The sequence below is a fragment of the Eretmochelys imbricata genome, chromosome 5, assembly GCF_965152235.1.
Source record: "Eretmochelys imbricata isolate rEreImb1 chromosome 5, rEreImb1.hap1, whole genome shotgun sequence".
Taxonomy (NCBI): Eukaryota; Metazoa; Chordata; order Testudines; family Cheloniidae; genus Eretmochelys; species Eretmochelys imbricata.
The window spans coordinates 49,822,045-49,849,385 of record NC_135576.1 but is presented as its reverse complement, the minus strand read 5'-3'; the positions used below and the strand labels follow the sequence as shown (position 1 = coordinate 49,849,385).

The window sequence follows — 27,341 nt, the reverse complement described above, 5'->3', positions numbered from 1 at the left end:
CTTCAACTTTTGGTTAACATCTTGCATAAAAAGGAGATCTTGGAGGACTCAGGGAAATCTCTGAAGAGGAGGAGTGTGGTCTCTCACCACAAGGAGCCAGCTCCCAAGAAGTCCCAATCTTCTGTGAGGTGTATAGTGTTGAGGCCTAGACCTCTTCACTTGGCGCCATAGAGGTGAAAGACTCTTCCTCCAGTACCAGTGGAGCAGGGAGATCCTACAGTACTTTGGAGAAACATGGTGCCAGCAGGGCCCCAGCACAGTCTGTTTCAGACTTAGCAACAGTGTCTTCACGCTAGGCTCCGTCAGTACCAACAAAATCAAAGCATGCACCTTCAGCTTTGGAGCCAACACATTTCAAGCCAACAGTACTGCTGAAATCAATTGCTACATCAGTACTGGTCCAGTCAGTACGGTAGGAATTCTGTTACTCCAGGGACTTGTCAATGTTAGACAAGCCGAAGTCCCACTACTTGCAGGTAGTGATAGTGTCAGTACTGAGACCCCAGTTTTCAGATTACTAATGCTTCCTGATACCACAGGATTCTTCACCACTCTTCTCCCCCTCCCCCCTGAAGGACATTCAGGAGGATGAGGGAGGCATTCAGTGAATCTCCTCCTTATCAATGTGGGGTTCCCCTCTGCATCATTACAGGAACCCATACTTTGACAAGGACCCTTGCCCACATTAGGGGTTGTGGGATCAGTCCTTGGTACTATCCTCTCTCCTGTATGGGCCTGCCCTATGGCCATAGTGGGATCCTTGGGTAGCATATTGGCAGCACTTTGATAGACTTCTAGCTTCATTGCACCAGGAGACTGTGGTCTCAATCTCCTTCACCAAACCCCTAACAGGAAGAGACCTTTGAAGGACAGGAGGCTAGGGTGGACAAAGAGGCTATCCCTCAAGCCCGTATTTTGTCTTAGTCTCCGGACGAGGCAGTCATGCCTCTACCACTGTCGATGGTTGACTGATGTGCTGCTTCTCCCCACCCCCCCGTTCCAGAACCCTTGTGAACTGGAGGAGCTGGTAAGTATAGAACCCAGCTAGAAAAAGCTGGAAACTGATTCAACGGCTTTGTTGTTCAAATAAATGCCCCTCCTACTAAGTAATCATGACATTCTCTTATCTTGAGATCACCCCAGGGATCAGGGGCACAGGTAGAAAGGCATACATCTCCACTACCAGAGGAAGGCATCTCGTAGCGACCCTAGGTTCAGGCCTCCTCTGGAGCAAACATTCTGACAATTTATATTGTACTTGTGGCAAACAAGTCTCTTGTGGGGAATGCCCACCAATGAAATATCATTTCTGTGCTGGAACTGAGCAAGGACCATTCATGGTTGGCCACTGTCTGCTCAGGAAGCCTGCTAGAGTTGTTAGGCTCTGGGGAGCTTGAGGACCATTGGGCACTTGTTCTTAGGGTACAATTTCAGAAGTAGATGGCTTCCCAGATACGCAGGCTAGAAATGGGTGACCCTTTTCTTCTTCACATACTGCATGGGTGTCGTGTGGTCTTGACTATCTGCACTATGGAATTTTGGAAGACAAGTAGAAACGTTACATAGACCAGCCTGATGGTTCTGAGCTCTAGGCCATTCATATGCTCAGACCCTTTCTTTTGGTCAGAAGATAGATAAAACTAAGTAGTTGCCTTAGACATCTATAGAAGCTGGCTAATGGGAAGTGCTGTATAAACCAGTGAGTGTGATCACTTCTGTTGCTTTAACTAGCTAATCCAAATCTGATGAAAAGTCTCTTAACGTGCCACCCTGAAAAAATTGGATGTCTTTTATGTGGATCCTAGTCTATCAAGTGAAATAATAACTTTCGGCTTCTGGTATTTCAAATTTCAAACATTCTAGAAATGGTGTGAACAGCTACATTTCTTTGGTGGCTGATTTTATTGTGCTTTGTAATTTAGTCTTGTTCTCTAATGCGTATTCTAAGTGCTGAAATAGTACTGAGTGTTCTCATTAAAAAAATTCTATGGACATTCTTAACTGTTGATGGTGGGGGGAGACTTTGCTTTTGGGTCAAGGCTTTGCATTCCATGTTTATTAAAATGTCTAAAAGGTGGTTTGAAAGGCTTCATATATTTATACTGCTCTTTGCTTTAATCTGTGAAGTTAAATATTTATTCCTTGATGTAATCTAATTGCTATCATGTGTATTGAGTGATTGGTTGAGTGTTTCTATAGAAACATTCAGACAGGTTCTTGCCCCCAAGGCATTTGAAATCTAAGCTGTTTTTTTTATAATTTATTGGGACACTAAAGGCAAAGATAAGTAAACCCAGAAAATCTAAAACTAATACGAGCTTTGATTATTCTATATCTAGCCAAGTGGCTCATGGGGAAACAGACACCACTTCATAACTTTCTTTTTGTCAAGAGCTTTAATTAAAATGTTATGTAATATGAATCCTAGTGTAACAAAATAAATATTGGGACACAGCATGTTTTCCTCCATCTGGAAATAGTTTGGAATAGCTAGGTCTGAAGAATCTTGTATAATACTTCCTTAGTTTGTTCAGTAATATGACGTGTACTACTTTCTCTCAGGGATTTATTGCACTTGTGCCCACATCACTTCTAATCTTTCTTGCTTGACTTGCAAGATAAGGAGGAGAAACTGAATCCAGATGTTTTGCAGTACACAGCCACCACCACAAAGATGCTTAATTTACAGTTTTCAGTAGACATGAGAGATTCTGTTTCTAAGGGTATGGCTACACTTGCAGTTGTAGAGCGCTTTGACTTAAACCAGCCTTCAAAGAGTGCAGTAGGGAAAGTGCCGCCGTCTGTTCACACTGACAGCTGCAAGTGCACTGGCATGGCCAGATTTGCGGCACTTGCCGCGGCATTGGGAGCTGTGCACTGTGAGATAGCTGCCTATAAAGTACCTCTTCCCATTCTCGTGCTGTGGCTTGAGGGGGGGAGGGCATTCTGGGTCCTGTCCCAACATCCCTGCAATCCCAGTGCTTCCATCCACATTTGGTGCCATCTTTCAACCTATTTTGTGCTGCGCGCTCTGTCTTCCCTTTTGGTATGTGGGAATGGAGCCCAAACTGCTGAGGAATATGCTGACGAGTCTCAACAGCATGTCACGTTTGGCAGTTGAGTTACCCCTTAAGATCCAAAGTGACAGTGAGGACTCTGAGAATATCGACTCGAGTAACGCATGCAACATGAGATTGCTTGTGGCTTTCACTGACATGGTCACCACCGTGGAACGCCGCTTTTGGGCTCGGGAAACAAACACTGAGTGGTGGGATCACATCGTCATGCAAGTGTGGGATGACAAGCAGTGGCTGCAGAACTTTCGGATGAGAGAAGCCACTCTCATGGGACTGCGTGATGAGCTCGCCCCCACCTTGCGGTGCAAGAACACGAGATTGAGAGCTGTCCTGACGGTGGAGAAGCGGGTGGCTATTGCAGTCTGGAAGCTGGCAACTCCAGACAGCTACCGATCGGTCGCTAACCAGTTTGGAGTGGGAAAGTCGACCGTTGGAATCGTGTTGATGCAAGTTTGCAGGGCCATTAATCGCATCCTGCTCAGAAGAACCATGACTCTGGGTAATGTGCAGGATATTGTGTATGGCTTTGCACAAATGGGTTTCCCTAACTGAGGAGGAGCGATAGATGGGACGCATATTCCAAATCTGGCACCAGCCCACCTAGCCTCAGAGTATGTTAATTGGAAGGGCTGTTTCTCTTCTATGGTTCTCCAGGCGCTTGTGGATCACCGTGGGCAATTCATTGACATTAATGCGGGCTGGCCCGTAAAGGTGCATGACGCACGCATCTTTCCAAACACTGGCCTGTTCAGGAAGCTGCAAGCTGGGACTTTTTTTCCCAGACCAGAAGATCACCGTAGGGGAAGTTGAAATTCCCATTGATCCTTGGAGACCCCGCTTACCTTTTAATGCCATGGCTCATGAAACCCTACACAGGGAGCCTTGACAGCAGCAAGGAGTGATTCAACAACAGGCTGAGCCCATGCAGGATGACTGTGGAGTGTGCTTTTGGCCGTTTAAAGGGCCACTCGCATTCTCTGTATGGAAAGCTGGACCTGGCCGATGACAGCATCCCTGCGGTTATAACTGCATGCTGTACCCTCCATAACATTTGTGAAGGAAAGGGTGAACGATTCACTTAGGCAGGGAACTCGGAGGTTCAACACCTGGAGGCTGAATCTGAACATCCAGAGAGCAGGGCTATTAGAGGGGCCCAGCGCGGGGGCTGTAAGGATTAGGGATGCCTTGAGGCTGAAAGCCACCAATGATGTCTGGTGCCCTGCACAGGAGTGAAGTGCAGTGGTTCCAATGTTAGTAGGAATCTGTGTTTGCTATGCTGACTTGCAGTGCCTGTTTCTTTCCTGGGCTAACATATCTTTTACTTTATGCAATAATAAAGAATGTTTTCAAAGCCAAAAAAATCCCTTTATTGAAAAGAAACACAACTACCTGGGAAACAGAAAAGGCAAGGGGGTGGAGTGGGGAACAGTACAATCATAGATTTGCGTATGTCCTGTTATCATATTCAGCCTTCCTGTCTGGAGTGCTGTGCAATGAGTGCTGCACTTCAGGATGGCTATACTGCATGGTGATGGGGGTGGGTGAGTGCAGTGGGTGAGGGTCGTAGTTTTCAGGGCTGGGTGGTGAAGCTACAGGTGTTGGAGGCAACTAGTGGCGGTAAGAACCCAGATGTTGGGGAAAGTGGGTTGGAGGTGACATGGGGGCACAAGGGGAAGAGTTTTGGGAGAAGGGCGGTGGGGGGGAGGCGCATGGGCCCGGTAGTGCTCCACCTGCATGGCTACGAGCGCCTGGATCGTGTCCGCTTGACGCTCCATGATGCTTATCAGCCGATCCGTACTTTGTTGCTGGAGCTCCGCGCTTTTGTGGTGGCATTCTGCTGGCGGATCCTCCTTTCGCTCTCCCGCCACTCTTGCACTTTTAGATTCTCGTTAAGTGACTGCTGCATTACTTCATACAGCATGTCTTCTTTGCTTCTGCGTGGCCTCTTCCTGAGTCTTTGCAGTCTCTTGGCCGGTGATAACACTGATGGCTGAGATCTCAAGGTTGCATCTGTAAAGGGAAAATGCAATACTTAACAGCGGCAGCACTGTTCACGCCAGACTGAGCAATGATTTCCCCCGTACTTGAGGAGAGCAAGCACAGTCTACACAATAGCATAATTTGCCCATCCCAAAACAAGCGCACATACCCCACAGGAGCCCCAAAATAGTGAGTAAGCACAGGGTCCGGGGGAAATGATTTGTTTCATGGCTGTACTGTCCTCTGGGTTTCTGTGCCTTGGGGAGAGCCAACAGCTGCGGGGGGGCCCCTGTACTGAACACTGTCCCCACGGTTTCCACAGGAGTTCGTCCTGGAAGATATCTCGCTGCTGAGGGTGACCTGGGAACCAAGGAAGGGTCTTCTGCTACAATGTGGCTTCCGCCCTGGCCCATGTACAGCTTGCCTGTGTGCAGCAATGGTCCTCCCCCCCGCCCCTCACGGCACAGTGGCACAGACATATTAGCCTTACTGGGGCAAGGGCCACAGTGGCTCTCCCAAGAAACCTGCGCAAGCGCATTGCCCAAGTTCTGGATGAGACCTTTGAAGAGATCACTGAGGCTGATTACCGTGATTGTGAGAGAGCACATGAATGCCCTATTCTGCATCTTGGCATGCATGCAACCCTAACCCTGCTCATCCTAAGAGCCCGCACCGAATAACTTTCTTCCCAAAATAAAAGCCGCTTACCGGGAACTTCCTCTGGTGTTTGTCCTTCCACAAGCACTGGCCTCCATGACTGGCTACCTTCCTTCTGGCTTGAGAAGAGCTCCTGGCTGCATGCATCTAGGGATTCCGGGTTGTCTTCCTCCGCCTCACCACCCTCGCTCCCGCTTTGCTGCTGCTCCTCCTGCCTTGTTGAACTGGGCTCTGAAGTGTCCATGGTGGTACTCGGAGTGGAGGTGGGGTCACCACGAAATGTCGCATCCAGCTCTTTGTAGAAACGGCAGGTCGCAGGGGCAGCACCGGAGCAGCTGTTTGCCTTGCGGGTTTTGCGGTAGGCATTCCGCAGCTCCTTCACTTTAACCCTGCACAGCAGTGCATCCCGGTCCTGGCCCTTTTCCATCATGTCCCTTGATATCTGCCAGAAGGTATCGTAATGCCTATGGCTGGAGCCTAGCTGGGACTGGACAGCTTCCTCCCCCCAAACACTGAGGTCCAGTACCTTGCCATTACTCCATATGGGGGATCACCTGATGCTTGGAGGCATGGTCACCTGGAAAGATTCACTGAGAGCACTCCACGCCCGGCTAAGCAAACAGGAAAGTGACTTTCAAAATTCCCAGAGAATTTAAAGGGCAGATCTGACGGTTGGTCACCTGAGGGCAGGGCAGTAGCCTTCAAGGTGATGACCAGAGTGTCTAGAATAGGCATTGTGGGACACTTCTGGAGGCTGATCAGAGCGCATTAACAGACCAGGGCTTTCACACTGGCTCCATGGCGCTCCAGCGGGGGCGTATCAAACGTTATTCCACTCGCCGAGGTGGAGTACCAGGAGCGCTGTACGTGCCTTGCCAGTGTGGACGCATTGTGAGTTAGAGCACACAGGGCTGCTTTAATGCACTCTTAACTCGCAAGTATAGCCATGCCCTAATTCTGCAACCATTGCTAGTAGTTAGCCTTAACTTCACCTGACGGATATTTTTTACCCTTGAAAGCAACTATTCTCTTAAAAGCAGAACAGGAGATACTGAAATTTAGTGGTACAAAACATTTTGTGTATGACTTTCCTTTGAAAGAGTACATGTGCTAGTGTCCTATACACCCAGTGAAATCTGAATGTAATTTTATTGTATTGTGCAGATGAACCCACACGATCCCTGAGTGGTCTCATATTGAAGAATAATGTGAAAGCCCATTTTCACAACTTTCCAAATGGAGTAACGGACTTCATCAAGAGTGAATGTCTAAACAACATTGGTGACTCCTCCCCATTAATTAGAGCAACTGTAGGTGAGTTTCCAGATACAAATTTTCTGTTGTTGGTATTGTTCTTCCAGCTTGCTTGTTGCATTTCTTATCTCTGATGTATAAATAGGGAGAATCTGAGTTACTTCTAATTCTGCAACTTACTGAAATTATCTGCATGACCAGTTAGAGCTAAATTAAATGGTGTAAAAGGCATGATACTGTCAAAACTAATGTGTTTTGAACGCAACATAAAGATGAGTCTGAAATGCAGCTTAATAGTTGCATCTGTGTAAAGTTTTCTTTATCAGACTCATGAGACGTACACTTCTGACTTGTTTCCTTCTTATTTAAAGCTGAATTGAGAATTCAAGCTCATAATTTTTGACATAAGTTTCATGGTTTAAGGCCAGAAGGGACCACTAAGTAGGTCTATTAGTATGACTTTCTGTATGCTACAGTACCATTAAATTTTCACACAGCTACCCTTATATTAAGCCAAAAGGCTTCAGTTAGGCTAAAGCATTTCAGTCCTCAAAAGACTAAACCACATGTAGCAGGCATAAAACAGGAGAGAGCAAGGTGCCAGCAGTGCTCAAGGTCCCTGACGTGCGCTTGGTATAATTTTGACTAGGTGGGAGATGCCCAGATGATTCCAGCAGGTGCCCCAGGCTGCAGAGAAAGATTGAAAAATACTACTCCTACAATACATCTAGGCAGATGCACATTGAGGAAAAAAATAGTTCCTGATTCCCTGCTGGTGATTGGATAGAGCCTTGAAACACGAGGTTGCTGGTTGTACTGCTAACTAATTTCATAACTGTCCCTAAGCTTTGCATCTAAAATTGGAATGCGGTGAATGACCGTTTCAAAATCATATTTAACTTTCTGTTGACTACAGCAGTGAAACAACTTCTTATATTAACTGACATTTTGTAGTAGCGTCTGTACTTTTTTTTTTTTAACTTCGAGTGAATTGTGTTGTGGTACGGACAATAGGGACAAATCAAGAGTAGGGCACCATTTTACTGTGTTGTAGAGATTCACAGAAAGCGACCTTTCCTGTTCTGAAGCACTTACAATGAAAAGGACAACAAAAGAAACTAAGAAGATATATATTTTTTTAGTTCTAGCCTTTTTTGTTGATCCCTTGTCTAACTTATTAAATGTTTTAAATTCTGCTGTTGTTTCTATTATATTCCAAACAGTAGAAAAGTCACTGTTTGACCAAATTTAGTCACAATCTCCTATCAGAGAAAGTTTCTGAGAATGGAATATCACTATTTGTGTCCTAGCTGGTGGGCTTTTTTTGGAGGGTGATATGGGAGTTCGTATCTATAATCTTGACTGATTACTAACTGAGGAGAGAGGTTTATTAGATACACAGCAAATTTCTCTTTGATCCCTCAAGTCCATTTCTGTATGGATCTTTTTTCCTATGTGGCTTTTTTGGGAGGTGGTGGGAGGGGAAGCACGTCTGTTGCTAACACTCCTTTCTTCTACCTTCCTCCATTTCTTTTAGAATTGCTTTGTGATTTTTTTTTTTATTTCCCTCCTACAGCCCCCCCCCTCCCCCCCCCCCCCCCCACATTTCTGTTCTCCTACTAAAAATGTAGAGGCAAGTTTCTGCAACTTTTCTGCTCTCAGGGCTTTGAAATGCCTAAGATCTTCTCTGCTGGCTCTCATGTACCTCAAAGGATGTAATCAGTGGAGCTGGTTAAGGAGTGCATTTCAGCTCCTGTGTGGCCTGTTTGTTGCTCACACTGGAAAAGAGAACCCAGTTGCTCCTTTTGAAGTGGATTTGCCTGTCTCCCAACGGAACTGTAGGGTGAGACAAGGCACTGTTTGTAGCACCTTGTCACTGATGTTGCTGCAGCATGAAACACTTTCTGTTGGGGGATCACGAGCACCTGGGTGGTAATCACTGGGTTAACTATGTAATTGGGAGGATAGAAATGGAAGGAACAGGAAGCAAGGGGAAGCTCAGAAAGAAAGCTAGGGGGGTGAGCCTGGACTGAGGAGCGAAGGCTGCGGGGAAGCCTTCCTTTTCTGTAAGCCTGCATTACACTGTGATTTTGTAAATACACACCTTGGCGAAAGGGTCACAACTTGGTGTGTGTTTGTGACCATGACACCACATGAACTGGCCAGGCAATGAAGTACACTGGGTGGCGACCGAGGAACCCTATGACAAGGGGTTTGGAAGTGCTCCTGGGTTTATAATGCAGCTATTTTTGTGCATTGAAGGATTCTTGCAAGGATTCTTCGGCACATGATAATTCTGAAGATGAATATCAGCTGCCTAGTTTTGTCTAGGCTAGAATGACTGTCCTGAGTGCTGAAGCACCCACTTCAGTGCCACCATCCATCACAACCTCAACTGCAGGGTCCCCACAGATTCCTTCCAGTCACAGCCTGGCTCCTGGTAGGGGCATTTGACACTAGCCAAACCTAAGAAGCCCATTGCTAAGCCATCACAGTCTGCTAGGCTGCTATGTTGGCACTGAGCAACCAGGCACCTATAATTGCCTAGGCTCCCATTGAGCTTACTTAGGGAGTTAGCCTCTGCTCCTCTAGCATCAGCAACAGTCTCTGGATCCCCTTCCTTCAAAAAGAGAGAACATTGCACCATGCAACATTGTACCAGAGAGAAAGATGCTGCTGCTCCTCATTGGGTTCTCTGGTGCTGAGCTCTTCAGTACTAAGCAGACTGGAACAATGCCGTCTCCAACTCTTGGCACTGGAACTATTGGAGCCAAACCAGTTGATGCTAGTCTCCGAGAGGTGGCTCTACTTGAGAATCCCTAGGATCCCTTCTGTCTCTGTGCTTGGCACTGGGCCATCAGCTCATATATTGGCTCCTTAGCTTACATGCTGTTGCCTTGTTACCCAGCCTCATCTATGAGATTACATTGTTCTGAGACTGGCCCAGAAATTCCCTTGGTGTAATCTGGGGTGGGATTTGAGGGCCCCATGCCAGTGTTGACATTGGGTTTTGATTCACAATAGCCCCCCATGTGTCGGGGGCCCTGGTGAGATGTAATGCAGCATCCTTTCGCGTTTGTTAATGTGGTCTCACTTTCAAGGGTCTATCCAGGCTTTTATTGACTGACTGGCCCCATACATCTAGCCCTGGAGCTGAAGGGATGCTTCGTCAGCACCAACACTGTTAACATAGCCTACAGCACTGACTGTCGTACCAGGTGACCTGATTTCTCAGCACTACCTTCCCCAACTCTCACATGTCACCACACCAGTGACTGATGTGGGGGTTGATGTCCATTTGGATGATGGGGATTCCCTAATTGGGGCCATCACTTGATGCTGCCACCTGTGACTATAAACAGCTTAACGAGCTTCACATTCCACATGCTCCCTTTTGCCAACAGATATTACAGTGGTGGCACCTCCTGATTCCCTCTGACATATTAAAAGTCCAGATAGGTTGTTTTTTGTTTTTTAAATCCTTTGCTAGTTATCCACTGACTCTTTCTGCTTCCTTGAAATGGGGTTCTTCAGCCCATCTGCTCTAGGCCTCCAGGACCATCACTGACCCCTGAGAGACTGCTGTTGCTTAAACACACCCATCTCCCAGAACTACACGCAAAAGGCGTGAAGCTTTTGGTTTACAGTCGGACTCTCTCAAGTGCATAGATGAAGTAGTCAACACACAAACTTTTCACAATCTAACAGTTTTTGCTCTTTTATATCTAATCACATGAAGCATAAGATAGTATAGATCATACAAAACCATAAACATCTGAAACTGCAATGTGTCTCACATTCTAGCTAACTCTTTTCTTGTGAGTCATGGGCGTGCCATTAGTGTCCAGGTAGGCAGGGTTTCTCGTGCCTCTTGCAGGCTGTTGCATGGTGAGTAGTCTGTCCCTTATGTACTGGAGAAGGTCTCCAAGCAGACCTGCCTCTTCCCTTTTAAAACCTTCAGCCTCCTGTACCCAGGTGACACCCTTGTCAGTTTCCCCACATGAGCACAGACCCCCGTCTGGTAACGTTGTTGCCATGGTGGCTTTACCACTAAAACAGTTTTTTTGAGCAGGGACCAATCCTTTGTCTGGACAGATTTCCAACAACTGGGAAATCAAGTTGGCTATGTTGTTCTTCTGCTACCAACCTGTGGAATTTTCAACCTAACACTAAGGCAAACTGACCATAGAGGAGAAAAAAAGACTGCACAAAATGGAGTTTGAAGTCTGACATAATCTCAAACAATTAATAAATTGTATAAGTATTACCAATTCATCACAAACCTGAGTCAGCCAGCCCACCAAGTTATGTTTGAGGCTGATAGATCACAGGACATCCTCAACTTTTTTCTCCTTGTATGACTGCTTATATATGAGGCCACTACATTACTGGGTGACTCAGCAGCTCATCCCAAATGCAGCAAGTTGAGCAGGCAAACTGTTCTACACTAGCTTCTGCAACTACTAGTGGGAAATCAAGAACATTTATATTAAAAGGAGTCAATTCACTTTGAGTGCCTTAAACTCCTCCTGCTCCTACAGATGCCTCCAATGTGGGCAGGGGAGGGCATTACCAAGAACTACAAGTACATGGCAGTTGTAATACCAGAGAGGCAAAGCTCTACATGTGTGTTCTGGAACTCAGGGCAGTTAGCTGGAACCTGAACCTTTCTACCACCACATCAACACCAAGTGATCCGGGTCCTGATGGGCATCACTGTGATCATGTAGTACATAAACAAGAAGTGATCTACTTCCTACCATCTGTACAAAAGCAGGGAAACTCTGGTATTGGTGCACCAAACACAGAATCCTCCCCATAATTACATCTTGTAGAGACCAGTGTGCAATCAGACTTCCTCAGCAGGAGAAAGCAGGATCCAAATGAGTGGTCCATGCAACCTTCAGGAGACTGGAAACCTGAAAGTGGATCTCTTTGCTTCCAGAGGAAACATGAAGTGCCTTTTATGCTGCAGAAGAGCAGGCAGGGACAAAAAGTCATTGTCAGATCTATTTCTTCTGGACTGGAGTGAAGGCTTACTATGTATCTTTCCTCAGTCCCACTCATTCTTACAGTGCTATAGGAAATCAAGAGACTGCAGTAGCTATTCTGGTGTTCCCAGTGTGGCTGGTCCCAGAGCTGGTACGCTGAGCTCTTGCTGCTCTCCCTACAACCTTCTTTCCCATTTCCACAATCTCTACACCTTTTGTTTCTGTGGAATAGCTGGGTGCTTTAGCGCTACCTGGAGAAACTCCCGACTGTTAGCCTGGATAATCTCAGAGAATGCAAGAAATCTTCCTCCAGTTCAGAAAAGTTTTATTTCATCTCCAAAAATGGAAGAGATCCTCCATGTGGTCCAGCAACAAGAATCTGTTCCTACCTATAAGGGGGAATCCCTGCTATATTGGACAACTTGTGACCAGTCCTTGATGTATAACTAGTATTTCTGTAAAAGTACAACTCATGGCTATAAGCTGATTATGAGCATGTGCAGTGCAAAATGGATTTTTTCCTCATTCTACATTAGTCAGATTCTTAAAAGGACTTAGTAAATGGATTTTTTCCTCATTCTACATTAGTCAGATTCTTAAAAGGACTTAGTAAATGCTTTTCCTCAGAAGGGAACCATTTCCCTTCTGGGATTTATATTTGGAGCTTGCCAAGCTAATGGGGCTTCCCTTTAAATCTTTCAAGGGTGCCTTCCTAAAACTCATGTCCCTTAAGACAACATTCTGGATAGCACTTGCATCAGCAAGAAGTGTTTCAATTCCAGGGTGTAATGACGCTCCTCTCTACATTGTAGTGTAAATAGACAAATTGATGCTTAGACCTCATCTTGGGTTCTTGCCTGAAGCAGTATAAGACTTCACTATAGCCAGTGTATTCAACCCTGTTGTATACCAGGAGGTATATCTTCAGAATCTAGGTCAGTGGTTCTCAACCTATTTACCATTGTGGCCCGCAAAGCAGCTCTGTTATGTGGGTCGAATCCACGCAATATATACACACACTACCTGTGTGGCCCTGAGGATGTCACATGGGCCGCAGCCATGTGCTGATTGGGCCACAAGTGACCTGCGGATTGAGAACCACTGAGCTAGATGTTTAAAAGGAGCCTGATGCCTTTACCTACGGAAGAACACAGCTCCTTGTAAGTAACCTCTCTTCTTCATGCTAATGCATCCTGTGGGTACACAGCTCAATGCAGGAGAGTGGAAGTGTAACAGAATTTTTACGCTTGCCCAAGCAGCTGGCCTACCCTGAATTACTGCAGTTTTCCTCCGGTCTTAATTGACATGATATATGTGCACTTTTTGTAAGATTAGGGGTGGGATTGGCCTACAGACATTTATGTGCTGAGTGTAATACTCTAAAGGCTATTTTTGCAACTTGTCTTACTGCCATTGGACTAGACTAGTTGCCATCTTCCAGTTTTGTTTCGTGCTAGAAGGTCATGTTAAATTATATTTTCTTATTTTTTTGTAATTTTTATATGTAAGCTTGGTGACGTGATAGCGCATATTCTGCACCAAATCGGTTTGTGTGAAACTTTGTATACCATCTTTGTTCCTTTGGGAGTTTAGAAGCCTTTGTTTACTTTGTCCCCATTGTTATCAAGATAATAAGTTGGGTTATGCTGAAAACTTACAAGAGCTGAATATCTTGAGAATGCTTTGTCACTGCTGTTAGGCAGAAATTCTTTAATTGTAAGAGCACTATATTTCCTTTTTGAGGAGAAAAGGGAGACAAGATGCTTCCTGTTTAACTGTGGCCTGAAACTCTTACAAGATTTAAAATGTATTTAAATGCTGAATCTGTTCCCCCACTTGTTTTAAAAAAAACTTACTTATTTTTTAAATAAACTCCTCCAAAAGTAACCCCTCATACCACAATCTTTCTTGGAGGCCATCTGCAAAGACTAACAAAATATTTGGAGGATGTCAGTGTTTCAACAGTTTACCCTTCTACCCTTCACTTCCAAAATAGAGAATAGCAGAATTTGTTTGCTTAGGGCTGCTTTAGTTTTAAATAAACTGACACAATCCGCATACCTTCATGGATCTTTTGAATAGTTCCTTCCTAGAACTTTCAGCAAGAAAACTAGTAAGTCTAACATCTGGAATGTAGCTCATACTAATATCAAAGAACTGTGTTCCCCTACTGTTTCAAATGAATGTGTGTGGTTTGATTTATCTTAATCAGCAGAGCAAAATATTGCTACAGATATTTTAAAAGTGCTATGTTTTGAACATTTTTCTCTGTTCTGAAAGAAAAATTGCTGCTACCGTCCTAAAAGCAATTGCTTGAAAATCTAACCCTGTCCTGGGAATTTGTGAAATTCTGTGATTTGGTTTTGTCTGTATGTATGCTATATAACTGATTTCTATATTTTTATTGCAGTTTTCTTTTAAAATATGGGAATTCTGACAATTAATGAGCAGTGTCACCAGCATGGTTTTCTAAGTGCAGACTGACCAAATTCCCTTTACTCATACCCCTTTGAAGTAGATCCGTCTTAAAGGAAATTGCTAGAGTTTCTATTCTAACAAAGACTTTTAAAACCTAGCTGGGTGAATGGAATATGCAATTATGAAAAGAGTAACTTAGCTTTTCCTTTCTATATTAAGATAATTCTTCAGCATAGCTACTTCTCATATTTATGAATGGAAGTGCTTTCTTTCATGCATATTCTTATTTGCCTCCAGCTATAATATTTAAGAAGGCTTGTATGAACAAGGCTTCCACAGAGAAGCTAGCTTATACTACTTGGTCAAGGCTGAGGTCAGAGCTCATGTATATGAACACTTTTTGCACCCTGCATAGTGCAATGTCTGGGCATCTTACTTGTTCAGCGCACTACCACCCTGGATGAAAGGGCATCCACCACTTCAATGTGTAGCCCCCACAACTATTTAGCTGCTTAAGATCTTTCAGCAGCCAGACAGACTTCAAAGTTCCACCACAAGTAAATTGCTTGCTTTTTTATTCCTTACTTTATTGGTTTTCTGTGGATGAGACATCCTTTATAGGCACCTCCATGCCCTGGGAAGCTTTAAAGTGGGTGACTTCATCTATGACCACGCTTCAGTCACTAACTGTTGTGAAATCCAGTTTTCAGCTGTTCAGGCTCATCTTCTAATGCTGACAGTCCTGACTGTAGTAGGTTCTATGGCCAGGTTTCCTCTGCATTACATCATCTTCAGCTGTAGAGTGCAAACGGAGTTTTTCTGTAGCTATGAGTGCTCCTCTCTCAACCTTTTTCTTTCTTGGAAAAGGCTAAAGCGTACAACAGGCATGAGATTCTGGCCTAAGACACCCTTAATGATAACATGATTATCATGAGATGAGTTTGACCGATTCGCTCCTCAAATTAAAAACTTTTCTCTGTAACCAGGTACTCTGGCCCTTCAAAAACAGGCTTCCCACTTGGATTTTGTTGCTGCCTCAGTCCAGGACAGAAAGTATTCTGGGGGTTGTAGTTCTCTAACAGATTGCTTGGGCTCTATAGGCTAGAGGAAAGAATGCTGGGAAGGTGGTCTGGGCTATAGACGAGTTCCCTTTTCTTACAAGAAGGAGCAACTTGGTCTGCTGATGGTCTGGGCAAGACCTGTAGTACAGCTCTTAACAGAGAGGGAGCTGGGTAAAGAATTCAAGAGGGACTGTGACAGGACTGGGGAGATGGTTTGGGAGAAAGGAAGACCATAGAAAGGCATAGGAGATGGCTCTGAGAGAAGAGTGAAGTGGGAAAATTGCTTCATTGCTTAGGGTCTTGAAGTCTCCCCTATGCATCAGTAGTGCAGCTTAGAGGGATTGTTTAATGCTCTTGCATCAAGAGTAAAGGATAAGTTGTTGACTTTTCAAGGGTAGAAAAACTTTCCTGCACTGCTGACGAAAAGCTGTGGCTCAAAAAGCAGAACTAGACGAAGGCTTTTTGTTGGGCTCTGAACTTTTTAATCTTTTGATAGAGAGAAGTTTGTAGTTTGGCCATAAGACTACTTGCCCATGTTGAATTGAGGGAGTCTGTTGATAGCTGAGGAAAGTGAGGCACAGTTGCACCCCGATGGGTAGGCAACCTTCTTTTCTGTCTTTGTCTCGAGTCTTATATTAGGTCAAAAGGATTCTAGCAGTGCTGTAACTTAGAGTGGAAAAGAAACTCTTACCATTGCCTGCTACTTTCTGTTGTCCTTCTCAACTTCATAAATAGAAATCTAGAAAGCTAAAAGATCTTTGACACCTCAGTTTCTTCATCACCAGAATAAGTGGGATGGGAGCTATTATTTAAATCTTTAGAGAGTAAAATTCCATGAGAATCTCAAATGTTTGGGATGAAAATCTATGAGGGTGTCTAAACATTAATTTGCACAGTCACTCTGTTCATTATTCTTTGAGCCTACATACTAAGGGTTTGAAACAAATTTTAGCTATTTATTGCCTCAGATGCGGGGGTGGGGAGGGGGAAGGAACTCACCAAAAGGTTGGCAAAACCACTAAATTACTTTCCTAAAGACCAGTAGTGGAAGCATTGTAATCATCCACAAGCAACACTGAGATGCAATCCACTGTCACTGTGACTAATCTTTGTCAGTAGGTCAGAGGCCTTGAATAGGCTATTGTATGCACACCTTGCAGATACTTTAGCCAACCAGCTCGTGGCTACTTTTAAGATCTCTGGGCGGTAAACTTTTTTCTTTTTTTTTAAAGAGCACTTGCATATGACAGTTGCTGAACTTGCAGAGTAAGAAATCCCTCTGCTCTATAAAGCAGCAATGAGAGAACTTTACTGTAGACAGACCTTTTAAAGATATTCATTCTTCAAAAGCCTAGAGGAATTTCAGAAGGACATGAGACAGGTGCATAGCCAGTTTTTTCCAAAACTTTCACCACCTCAGACTACTATATGACTTCCTTCCCCAATCTGTTCAGAAAAACATACATGGAGGAGACCTCAACGTTTTGTTCACCTTATGCATCCACATCACATCAGGTGGGTGAATTTTAAAGTTCATTTGGAGACACCACTCTGAAATTTAAATCCCTACCCAGGAGATGAAGGAATCTAGTGCTCTACATTAAAAACCAACACAATGAAACAGTTGGTCATTCAGAAATTTGTGGAGTACCTTCTTCAAACTGGGATAGCAGAGCATGTCTCTTCCTGAGAACACTCATTTGATCTTCTACACAGTACGAAAATAGTCAGGGGAGAGACAGAGCAGTATTTGGTCTTAAAGCTCTTGTACAATGTTTGAGGATGTTCAAATTCATATTGAAGACCCCTGGAAATTGAGAACTGATTTAAAATTGAGAACTGTTGGGGATGCTAGTTTTGTTTGTCTCATTGCCTGTGTTCAAGAGTACATATGCTGACTGATGATAGCAATAGTCGGAATGCTAGTGTAGAAAAGATACTGCAGCCATCAGTGTTAGGTATTGTGTCATGTAGCTCTTCTGTGAGCAGTGTTGGATGGCATGATCCATAAAATGTTGGTCACCTTTCTCCCTGCTTATTCGTAGTGCTTACACTGTTGCTATAGTTAGTGGTGCTCAACCAGTGGTGGTAGTGGTGGGAAACTTATGTCAAAAAGCCTAGTATTGGCACTCCTATATTTGGGTTCTACTTTCTATTGTTTTTTTTTTTTTTTCCCATTTCTATGTTGGCAAACCAAATTTCTTAAACCAAGTTACAGCATGAGTAGTGCTCTGCTCTAGCATTTGGTTTGAAGGAGGTTTTGAGGGCTAGCAGGGTGAGGGGGAGTGACCCAGCTTTTTGTTGTTGTTCGACAGATCTGAACTACCTCCTTGGCAACAGGCAAGAACAATCAGCTGGATTCCCAGTCATTCCTAATAGGAGAGAAGTTATCTAGTAACTTTCTTTGTAATAAAATTGCCTTCCTCCACATTTGTCTGCTCTTAACAAAAAGCAAACTACTTAACTAAGTAGTTCTTTGGGCAATCGTACTGGGGAGGTGGGGGTGTTTCCAAAAAGTGGATCCTGCATTTCTTAAGAGAATCTCACTTTTTTCATTCTTTTTCTTCAACACATCCAAGGCATTCTGATTACAACCATTGCCTCTAAGGGGGAATTGCAGAATTGGCCTGAACTCTTACCAAAGCTTTGCAGCCTCTTGGATTCTGAAGACTACAATACCTGTGAGGTGAGGAGTTTTGTTTCAAATACAAATGTAGAGGAAAAATGTCATATTTCATATGCTTGTGGTCTATCTTGAGCAGCGTTTCCCAGACAATGGGTCTCAATTCACCAGTGGATTGCAGGAATGGTCTAGGTTGGTTGCATGTGCCCCAGAAGCACTTCCTGTGGGGATCAGGATCCAAACAGTAGTAGCACAGAGGAAGCAGCTGGGCTGGTGGCCAGCCAGCAGGCTGTCCCTTGGGTTCTCACTTCCCCGGGGCAGGAGGCAGCTGGGTGGCTGCTGTGGTTGCAGCTCAGAGGTAGCTGACAGGGCCAGTGAATGAGCAGACAGCAGCCTGGTGATGATCATGGCTGGGCTGCAGGAGGGGACAGGTCTTGGAGAGTAAGAGTAAAGGGGCGGGGCTGGGGAGGGGCACAGGGAGTGGGAGGAGCTGAGTGAGAAGGGAGAGAGATGGGGAAACAGGGAGCTAGGGGGCTAAAAAAGGGAAGGCGTGTGGGGGGGATCAGGAGTAGTGAGTTACCTTAGTAAAATGTTTGGGAACCACTGCTCTAGAGCTCAGTAGTTCCAACTGCTTATTCATTCTAGCTTCTTATTGCCGCATACCTATTTTTTAACTGAACAGTGGCTTACTCTTTTGCCTGACTGAAGTGGTATGGCTTCTGTTTCTTGCCTTCTGGAATTTATCCTAAAATTTACTTGGTCATAGATGTTACATTGGACTGGTGTGAGAATGAGATTACTTTTGAGACATAAGGTGATCAAAAATGGGTCCAGAAGAAAGCAAACGTTAACTTTGCTAGATTAAAGTCTTAAATTATCAGAACAGTTGATACCTCTGTTATGAAAATATAACCTACTACTGGATACCCTTTGCTACATGATTTTAGTTACTCTATATTGGATCTAGAAAAGCTGTTTGAGATGTTGTGGTTTTTAAAAAAAAGTCTCTGTAGAGATTTGAGAGCAATAAATAGTACCCAAGATCAAATCTGACAGGGATGGTCTAGGTAGGCTAACTTACTCCTGGATAAACTATTTTTCTTATTTTCTCAATTCTTTATTTTGGATGGAGTGGGAGAAAACACTTCAAAAATAATGTTCAACTTGATTTTAAATGTGTATGATAAATCGTAAAACTCCAGCCACAAAATGATCAAGTACCGATAATTTAGGAAATTGTCACACTGGATTTAAAACTTTGAAATACAGGGGAAAATGCTCTGCATTAGTATAAATGGAGGAAAGTTTTTTGTCCAGATCTTAAGATCTGATTTGTACTCTTAATTATCAAATATGTTTAGTAAATATGGCAGGGAAAACATGCAGTATGAATAGACTAGCACTGAATGACCAAACAAAATCTGTCTACTACTACTCAAGTTGGGATCTTGCAGATCAGATCAAAATGGAAAATTACTTGTCTGTCTCTTTTCGTCATGAAATTGAGTTGAAACTAACTAACGTGTGTTAGATCATAACTGCATCTGTTTGCTAAGTGTGTTACAAATAGCTAGCCATGCTCATTACTAAATAGAGATGTGTAGCTACTCATTGGATTTTCTTTTCCTTTTTGGACTGGGGGGAGTAAACTTTCTTAGGAAGCTAATTTTTTTCTGAAGAAAGCAAACTTATGTATTTTACAGGGTGCATTTGGAGCTCTTCAGAAGATATGTGAAGATTCTGCTGAAATCTTAGATAGCGATGTATTAGATCGACCCCTCAATATCATGATTCCTAAATTTTTACAGTTCTTCAAACACAGCAGTCCAAAAATAAGGTAGGTATACATGCAGCACTGAAGTCTCAGATGAAAATTGATTTAGATCATCAATAAGCTATCTTGTGGTATTGTTTAAAATGTCTGAAAAGTGATCCTGCATGTGTAATGGTGCAGGGAAAAAAGAAGCCTTGAGAGTTCATGTTAGTGTCAGTGATTTGCATGTCACTTTTTGCTCAGTTAAAAAGTAAAAAGGTGGTGTCTGTCTTCAGCCTTACTACCAGCCTAGGGTCTTGAAAGTCAACTGTGTTCTCCTGGCTTCACCAGCAGTAAGATTCAGCAGCTGGAACTTAGTTAATAAATCTCTTGCTCGTGAAAGCATGAGCCAGAATAGAATCCAGATCACTCTTTCATAGCTGTATTGGCTGCGGTGTGAACATGAAGAAAAAAAAAAAAAAAAGCAGTAACATACATTTTGTCCGTAAAGCAAGTGTGTGTAACACGTTCCTCATCAAATTGCTTTTCTGACTGTACCAGTGTTTTAGTGTTTCTAACCTTTCATGAGATCAAATTAAAAACATATTCGTTTTTTCAGATGAGGTGACTACAATACTAATATAAAATAGAAATATCTAGTGGGCTGAAAAAAAAAATCTATGAAGTGGATAACTATAAAAGAACTGTGGAGTGGTGATGGGCATGAAATTAAACATGATTTTACAGGGTAATAAAACCAAAAGTGGTTTTGAGTTACACATACAGAGTCATTATAGAATGTGAAAAGAAATAACTAGCTGTTACTGCGATATTTATGTAGTTCATCTCTGGGCACCATGTAAGTTAGAAGTTACTGCTCACATGGCAAAAATTCAGATGAACAACAGAAGATTATTTCATACTGCAAACACTAGTGGGATGGGGTTGAAGAGACTGTAGGGAGAGGTATCACAGTAGAAATTAAGATGGAAAAATTTCATGATAGTGAAATGTTAGGCTGTGGAATAGGTTCCCAAGGATGTGGGTTTTTGCCACTGAGTCTTTTAAACCTAGACTAGATACATTAGATTTTTCTGATACAGTAAGGAACAATCCTGAGCTTCATCTGATCTAATCTAATACATATGGGGGAAAATATTTTCCTCTAAATAAAACAAATTCTCCTTACTGTGTGTCAATGCTGTTTCTCTTCTTCCTCTGCCTACTGTTTAAAAAGGCGCGCATGCACACACGTTTTGAGTTCCCTTTATGGAAGGAACCTACTGAACGACGACACTGGGTAATTCTTTCAGTAATGTCATCAAAGATTTATTCTAAACACTTGAAGGAAATATATTTTTCTTAGAGGGGAGCTGTAAAACTCCTACATGTCTGTTCTCCAAAATGGCCTAAACAACAGGATGTGAGTTTAAAATTAAGAGAGGGGAGAAGTCTAAAGACAAAAACCTCAAACTGTTTTCACGGCAAACGTGGAATGCAGTTGTTTTTATACTGCGGTTTTTTGATGCAAATGGTGTCAACAGATATATAGTAGAAAAAAATACTTCCTAGTTCTATAGAACATTATAGAAGGTAGGGATGGAACAGATGTGTTAAATCTAGTCGTCTTTTGTTAATGTATGATTGTGTTCTACAAAACATTTTTTATTAGTGTTTTGTCCAATCTGTTTCTATTGATCTTTCTTTTTGTTCCTTGCCCATATTTCTAATCTGTCTAGATTCATTCGTGTGATCTAGAATGTATTTTATTTAGGATCTGTTAGTTCTTTAAAAAAGCACTCCATCTTGTTAATATTTTAGTTTTTAAAATTTTAATTTAAATTAATTCAGGTTTTTGAGTCTAAGATTTCGAGAAGTTGGGCCTGTCATGTGTATATACACTAGTTCCCCTGAAAATAAACAATATTGCAAAAATAATAATCTTTTTGACAATGAGGAGGCAGATACATTATAAACATCACCACACAGTTCAGATGAGAGAGAGTCAACATTCATAAGCATAAGCTCCTTTTATCAGAAATTACACAGTAGTGTTTCCAGAGCTGCCATATTCCATAATTCTAGCAAATCTCATGATGTTTTTCCCTATCTTTAATCATGCATTTTTTTTAATAGTCTGTCATAAAGTCTTGATATAGTGTAAGGAACTCTACAAAATGAATCCAGTTTCTTCAAAATCTTAAGGACAAATCCAGGCACATGTGTGTGGACTTGAAAGGGCCCAATAGTAGCAGATTGATTAGGGGATTCTGTGCTGCCTTAGAGCAGAGGAGCCAAGTTCCAAGGTGGGTTTTCATTCTTTGTTCCAGTGCATAAAGTTAACAATCTGGGAGGTTGGTCAGTGAATCTGCTCTGTGCATCAGCTGGCCCCAAATCCTGTGCTGGTGAGAAGTGGCCCACATATGTTCTGCCTCCTTTGCCTGCCCCTCTAACTTCTAGAAGTGGCCTGTTTGCCTGCTGGCTCTTACAGAAGAGGATTTAATTTCTCAGCCTTGTACCTTTTGACTGAGTGCACATACTTTGGATTGTTTAGATTTTTTTTTTTTTTTAAAAGCAGGGTTTAGTCCATTGGTGTTGCATTGTATTTTGTATTCCTGAGATTTTCCTGTGGAAAAGAAAATAATATTTTAATATTACAAATGCGTCAGTGTAGTTAAGAAATACTCTCTTGATCTGCATATTTGGATTCCTCTTACTTGATTCTGAAAATTACCGTTAGATGTTGTAGTGTATGTCTTTGCTTTGTTTTCCTCTCCCCAATTTTTTATGTTTGTATACAGTTTAGAAAAAGTTTCTAATGAAATTTTCCATCTGTTTTTAAATAAATGCTTGTTCTACTTCTAGGTCCCATGCTGTTGCATGCGTCAATCAGTTTATCATCAGTAGAACTCAAGCTCTTATGTTGCACATTGATTCTTTTATTGAGGTAGGTGAGTGCCGCCCCCCCCCCCCCAAATTTTGTATTTTTAGTACTAGAATCTTGCTAATACTGTTTAATGTTAAACAAAGAATCTGCTTTTTCTGTAAAAGGAGTTGCATGCAGTAATGATACAGAATGTTTATAGTTCATGTATCCAGGACTTGGCCCTAGACTTAATTACATTGTTTTAAATTTGTATGTTTTTCTTTGCTGGCTGAGGAGTGGTAAAACTATTAAGATGGTTAAACTATTAACTATCCCTTCCTCCCCACCCCCACCCCCTTTCATATGTTTGCTTTAAGTATTCAAAACATAGTGGAGTAACACACTGAAGTAGAACAGCTATTTTCAACCAGTGATGCATGAGAGGGGGTGCCTACTGAGTAGAACCGGTGTATCAAACCTGGCAGTTGCCTAGAAACCTGCAGAGGCTGGGAAAGAGCAGACAATTCCATCCCGCTTCTGCTTCTGTGGTGCCTGCCTCTGACCCCACATCAGACTACCTAATCGTAAAGTAGCTCCTCTGCATCCTTCGTCCATGCAGTCCTCAAATCTAGAGTGGGGAAAGTGGCTTTGAGAGACTGTAGAACCAGCTTTGCAGCCCTAAGCAGTGCTCCCCAGCTTCCACAGCTGAGTGCTTTGTGAGTAGGTAGAAAAAGGGAGACTCTGTCTCCCCATCCAGTAGCTCCTTCAGTCTAGGAGCACCAGCCTTCATGCTTTCCACCTTTACCTCTTTAAATCCACAGTGTGGTACCAGAGTTGTCCTGTGATCCAAAATCCTTAACTATTTGTGATTTCAAAGAATTCTGGAGTATGTATGGTGGATTTCTGAATAATTTTTCAGTCATTTTTATAGATCTCTGACCAAGAAAACTATTACAGTGGTTCTTAGTGGAGACTGATGAATATTTCTGTGAGGGGAGAACAAGTACAGTCTTCAGCTTTATGTTCAATTAGATTGCATTATGGGCAAGATTTTCAAGTTATGTGCAAAATCAGAAACAAGTGTGTTTAATTTATAAACAGAAATAGATGCATATGCCCTAATTATCCATTTGTAAATACATATACCATACACAAGTACAGTAATTACATGAGCAAATTATTAATGTGATCATGCATGCCCTCCTGTTATCTCTTCATTTCTGCTCCACTTTTGGCCTATATATTTATACATACAGGGCAGTTGTCAGTAGTTAACTGGGGAAGGGGACTGGGGGGACAATCCTCCTTGCAATATAACACATTACAGTGAGGGTCTCAATTAACTCCTGCTGGAATAGGGTTTGCAAACTACATCCCGTGTGTCTGCTAGATATGAATATTGACCCAGGGTTACAGCTACCCTTAAATTTTGTATCCATGCACTGTTATGCTGGGGGAGGACAGCCTTAATCTGCATTTCAACTTCTGTGGCCCTCCTAGAAACAGGATATATTGAGTCAACACAGCCTTTTAGTGGTCTGGCCATGTCTCCATAGGGTCAGCACTGCCTGTTTGTGGGCCAATTCAGAGTACCTTTTGCTCTAACCTTCCTTTCAAGTGAACTTTGCCTCGGACATCCTTGTGGCTTGGCTTACATTGGAAGGAGTTGATGTAAATCTGAGATGAGGAAAGTTCTAAATGTGAATAACTGGAATTTTGAAAATACATGCTGTAGCGTCACTCAAACAAGAAAAATATGTATCCTTTGTGAGCCACTGGATTGCTCTCTGAGAAAATGTTTGAGTATGTGATGGTAGAGGGCTCTTTCATTACCAGTACAAAACCAGTTTCTTCTGTCTTGAGTGCCGTGGTCCTCATTGCTTAGAAGCGAGTTTATTTAACTTAGATTTATGTTGGGTTTGGTATAGAAGACTTTGGGGGCTAGATCAAGGAAATCTAGGGCCTTAGGCACACCATGATTTGGAGGGGCCCCTATGACCTCCCTCATGAGCTTTTTTTTTTTCTTTTTTTTTTTTTTGGTGTGGCCAATCCTCATGGCTGCCTCCAGTATGAGAGCACAGGGACCTAGTCCCCTTCCAGAGATGGGCCTCTCTCCTCGCTCCCTGGAGATACTGGGTTGGCAGCAGCAGGCGCCCCATCCCACGTTCATTAATATTATTATTGCTGAGGCATCTCTTTGGGTGGATCAGACCTGGTACTGTTTTCTCTACTTGGAACAGAATCCTCTCAGCAGAGCCTGCTGGAGTAGTGGGTCTTGCTGTTAATGCTTCGTTGATAGCCATGGATTAAATCTCACCCTTTGGTGCTATTATCTGTCTGTCCGCAGGCTTGGAGAAATGTTAGTGCATCCATTATATTAGGGTCATGTGTTCAAGCCTTTCTTTGTAGCTGTTAGACTGAAGGCAAGTTTCTAGCCCTAAACTTTCATTTAAAGAAAAAGTACATAACTCCAGGAGGCAATAGCATATAGTGCCTATGCTTTAATCCAGCCCAGGTCATATCCATATAAAGTGCTAGAGAATCTGTGCAGTATCATGTACATTCAGGTGAATATAAAGGAGCATTAATTCCAATCCTGAATGGTATTGAGTGTCCAACACACAGAAGTGTGCACTTGCATGATAGCTTGCTTGATGATAGCAAGTACTATTCTGTATAAAATAAAGGGATTAGAAAAGTCTCTTAATTTTTCTCTACAGAATCTCTTTGCATTGGCTGGAGATGAGGAGCCTGAAGTACGCAAAAATGTGTGTCGGGCTTTGGTGATGCTGCTGGAAGTTCGAATGGATCGCCTGCTTCCTCATATGATTAGTATAGTTGAGGTAAATTTTTTGTTTCCTAAATTGCATGCACAAAAAATGCTTTAAAGTAATAGTTATAACAAATAGTGTGTTTTGTCAGCTGTGTGTAATGCAACTTTTGCATATCTATATCTTCATCCTTCTTGAAGGATAGGCTATTTTTGGCAACTGTGAAATTATCTTCTGGTTGTCTGGCTGATTTGTATATGTGACACTTGGTCCAAATGATATACTTTACTGACCTTAACTTAATTGAGGGGAAAATTCATTCCAAACTGAATTAAATAAGCCGAGAGAGTGAGAGTGTGAGAGTGTGTTGCGGGAGCATCTAAATGAATGGCGTGCTGGTGGAATATTTCACGTAGATAACTCTGGAAAAATGGAAGTCCTCTATAGCTTAACAATATCTGAGCATTTTGGGGAAAAAAAAAAAAAAAAGCATTTCCTCTGGGGAGGAGACTCTGGCAGAGCCAGGTCCATTGTTGACATTGAGAGATTTCCTGCCACCAGTACAGTCTCAGGTACAGTAGACACTTGTTTGCAGCAACGCTCAGTAAGAGAAACTGCCGCTTATGAGCAACATTTTTCCCTAGGAACACTTTCCCTACCATGAATTTTCTACTTGCTAACAGCAACATAGCAGCTGCATAAGAGCAACTTTTGTGACGTTGTGACGTCACATCCTCCTCTTATTAGCATCATTTTTTGGTGGCATAAACAGACTAAATGCCAAGAAGTCTCTCACCGAAAGAAAAAGTACACATTATCCCAGACTATCAAACTTCAGTGACTACTCAAAACCAAGTCGCAGTCAAGTGGGAGTTGCACAGATCAGTTGTTTGCAGAATGTGGAAGCAGAAGGATAAGCTTTTGGCTAAGTACAAAGACGGACAGTCAAATAGCTGCTGTAAGCACGGGTCTGGAGGAAAAGCCCCTGATGTTGAGCAGGCTCAAGAAGAAGAGGGTGCAGGGAGCACTGCTTTCTGGACCCGCAATCAAGGAAAAAACCCTTCAGCTTGCTGCTTCACTTGAATTGAATGATTTTAAAGCAAGTGACGATTGGCTTACCAGATGGAAGAAACTCTTCAATGTCTCTTACAAAAAAGTGCCTGGCAAAAAATGGTTGGCAGACAAACCAGCAGCTGAGCACTGGCAGTGTGAAAAAGTCCTCACATTCTTGAAAAGTTTTCCCTGGCCGATATCTACAGTGCTGACGAAACAGGACTTTACCTGAAAGGGCTCTGTGACAGAGGACAAGTAGGAAAAAATTGGAAAGCTAGAAGGAGAGAGCTTCAAAGGACAGTATAACTGCTTATCTGTGCCAACATAGGTGCTAGTGACAAACGCCTGCTGTTCATAATCAGGCAGTCAAAACAACCCACATGCTTTCTGAAGGATTTCAGTAAACAACCGCTCAATTATGTCAGTTCAGCAAATGCCTGGATGACAGGTGAGATTTTCATCAACTGGCTAAAAAAGGTGAGATTGTCCTCTTCACTTGCAGAGCTGTAAGATATGCCTCTTACTGGTACTTGCTTCACACACCTCTACTGGTTCTCTCAAACATTCAGCTCAAATTCTTACCCCAACACTACATCTTTGATTAAACGTATATAGCTCAAGTGTGATTAAGAACATGAAGGGACAATACCAATCAAAAATTGAAAACCAGATTATTGTTGCTCTTGATGCAGACCCCAGGGCAGATATTCAGACAATCCTGAAAAGTGTAAATTTACAGGTTGTGTTGCTGAGGCATGGCTAGATGTAAAGCTGACAAATTTACAACTGTTTCAGGACAGGCAAATTTGTTGTGCCAGTGGAAGGTGTGCACAATGA

The 27,341-nt window shown here is 42.8% G+C and overlaps 1 protein-coding gene across 4 annotated transcripts in view; it reads left to right on the top strand.

Annotated features, from left to right (window-relative positions):
* TNPO1 (transportin 1) overlaps positions 1–27,341 on the top strand; it is a 129,810-nt gene that overhangs the window by 23,588 nt on the left and 78,881 nt on the right. For all 4 annotated transcript variants that reach the window (XR_013346143.1, XM_077817081.1, XM_077817082.1 and 1 more), the window contains 5 exons: positions 6,879–7,028; positions 18,018–18,124; positions 19,765–19,898; positions 22,680–22,761; positions 25,401–25,523. Coding sequence is in view for 3 of the 4 variants with exons in the window: in XM_077817081.1 (XP_077673207.1) it covers positions 6,879–7,028; positions 18,018–18,124; positions 19,765–19,898; positions 22,680–22,761; positions 25,401–25,523 (596 nt within the window). In the remaining variant the exon portion in view is untranslated. The remainder of the gene's footprint in view (positions 1–6,878; positions 7,029–18,017; positions 18,125–19,764; positions 19,899–22,679; positions 22,762–25,400; positions 25,524–27,341) is intronic.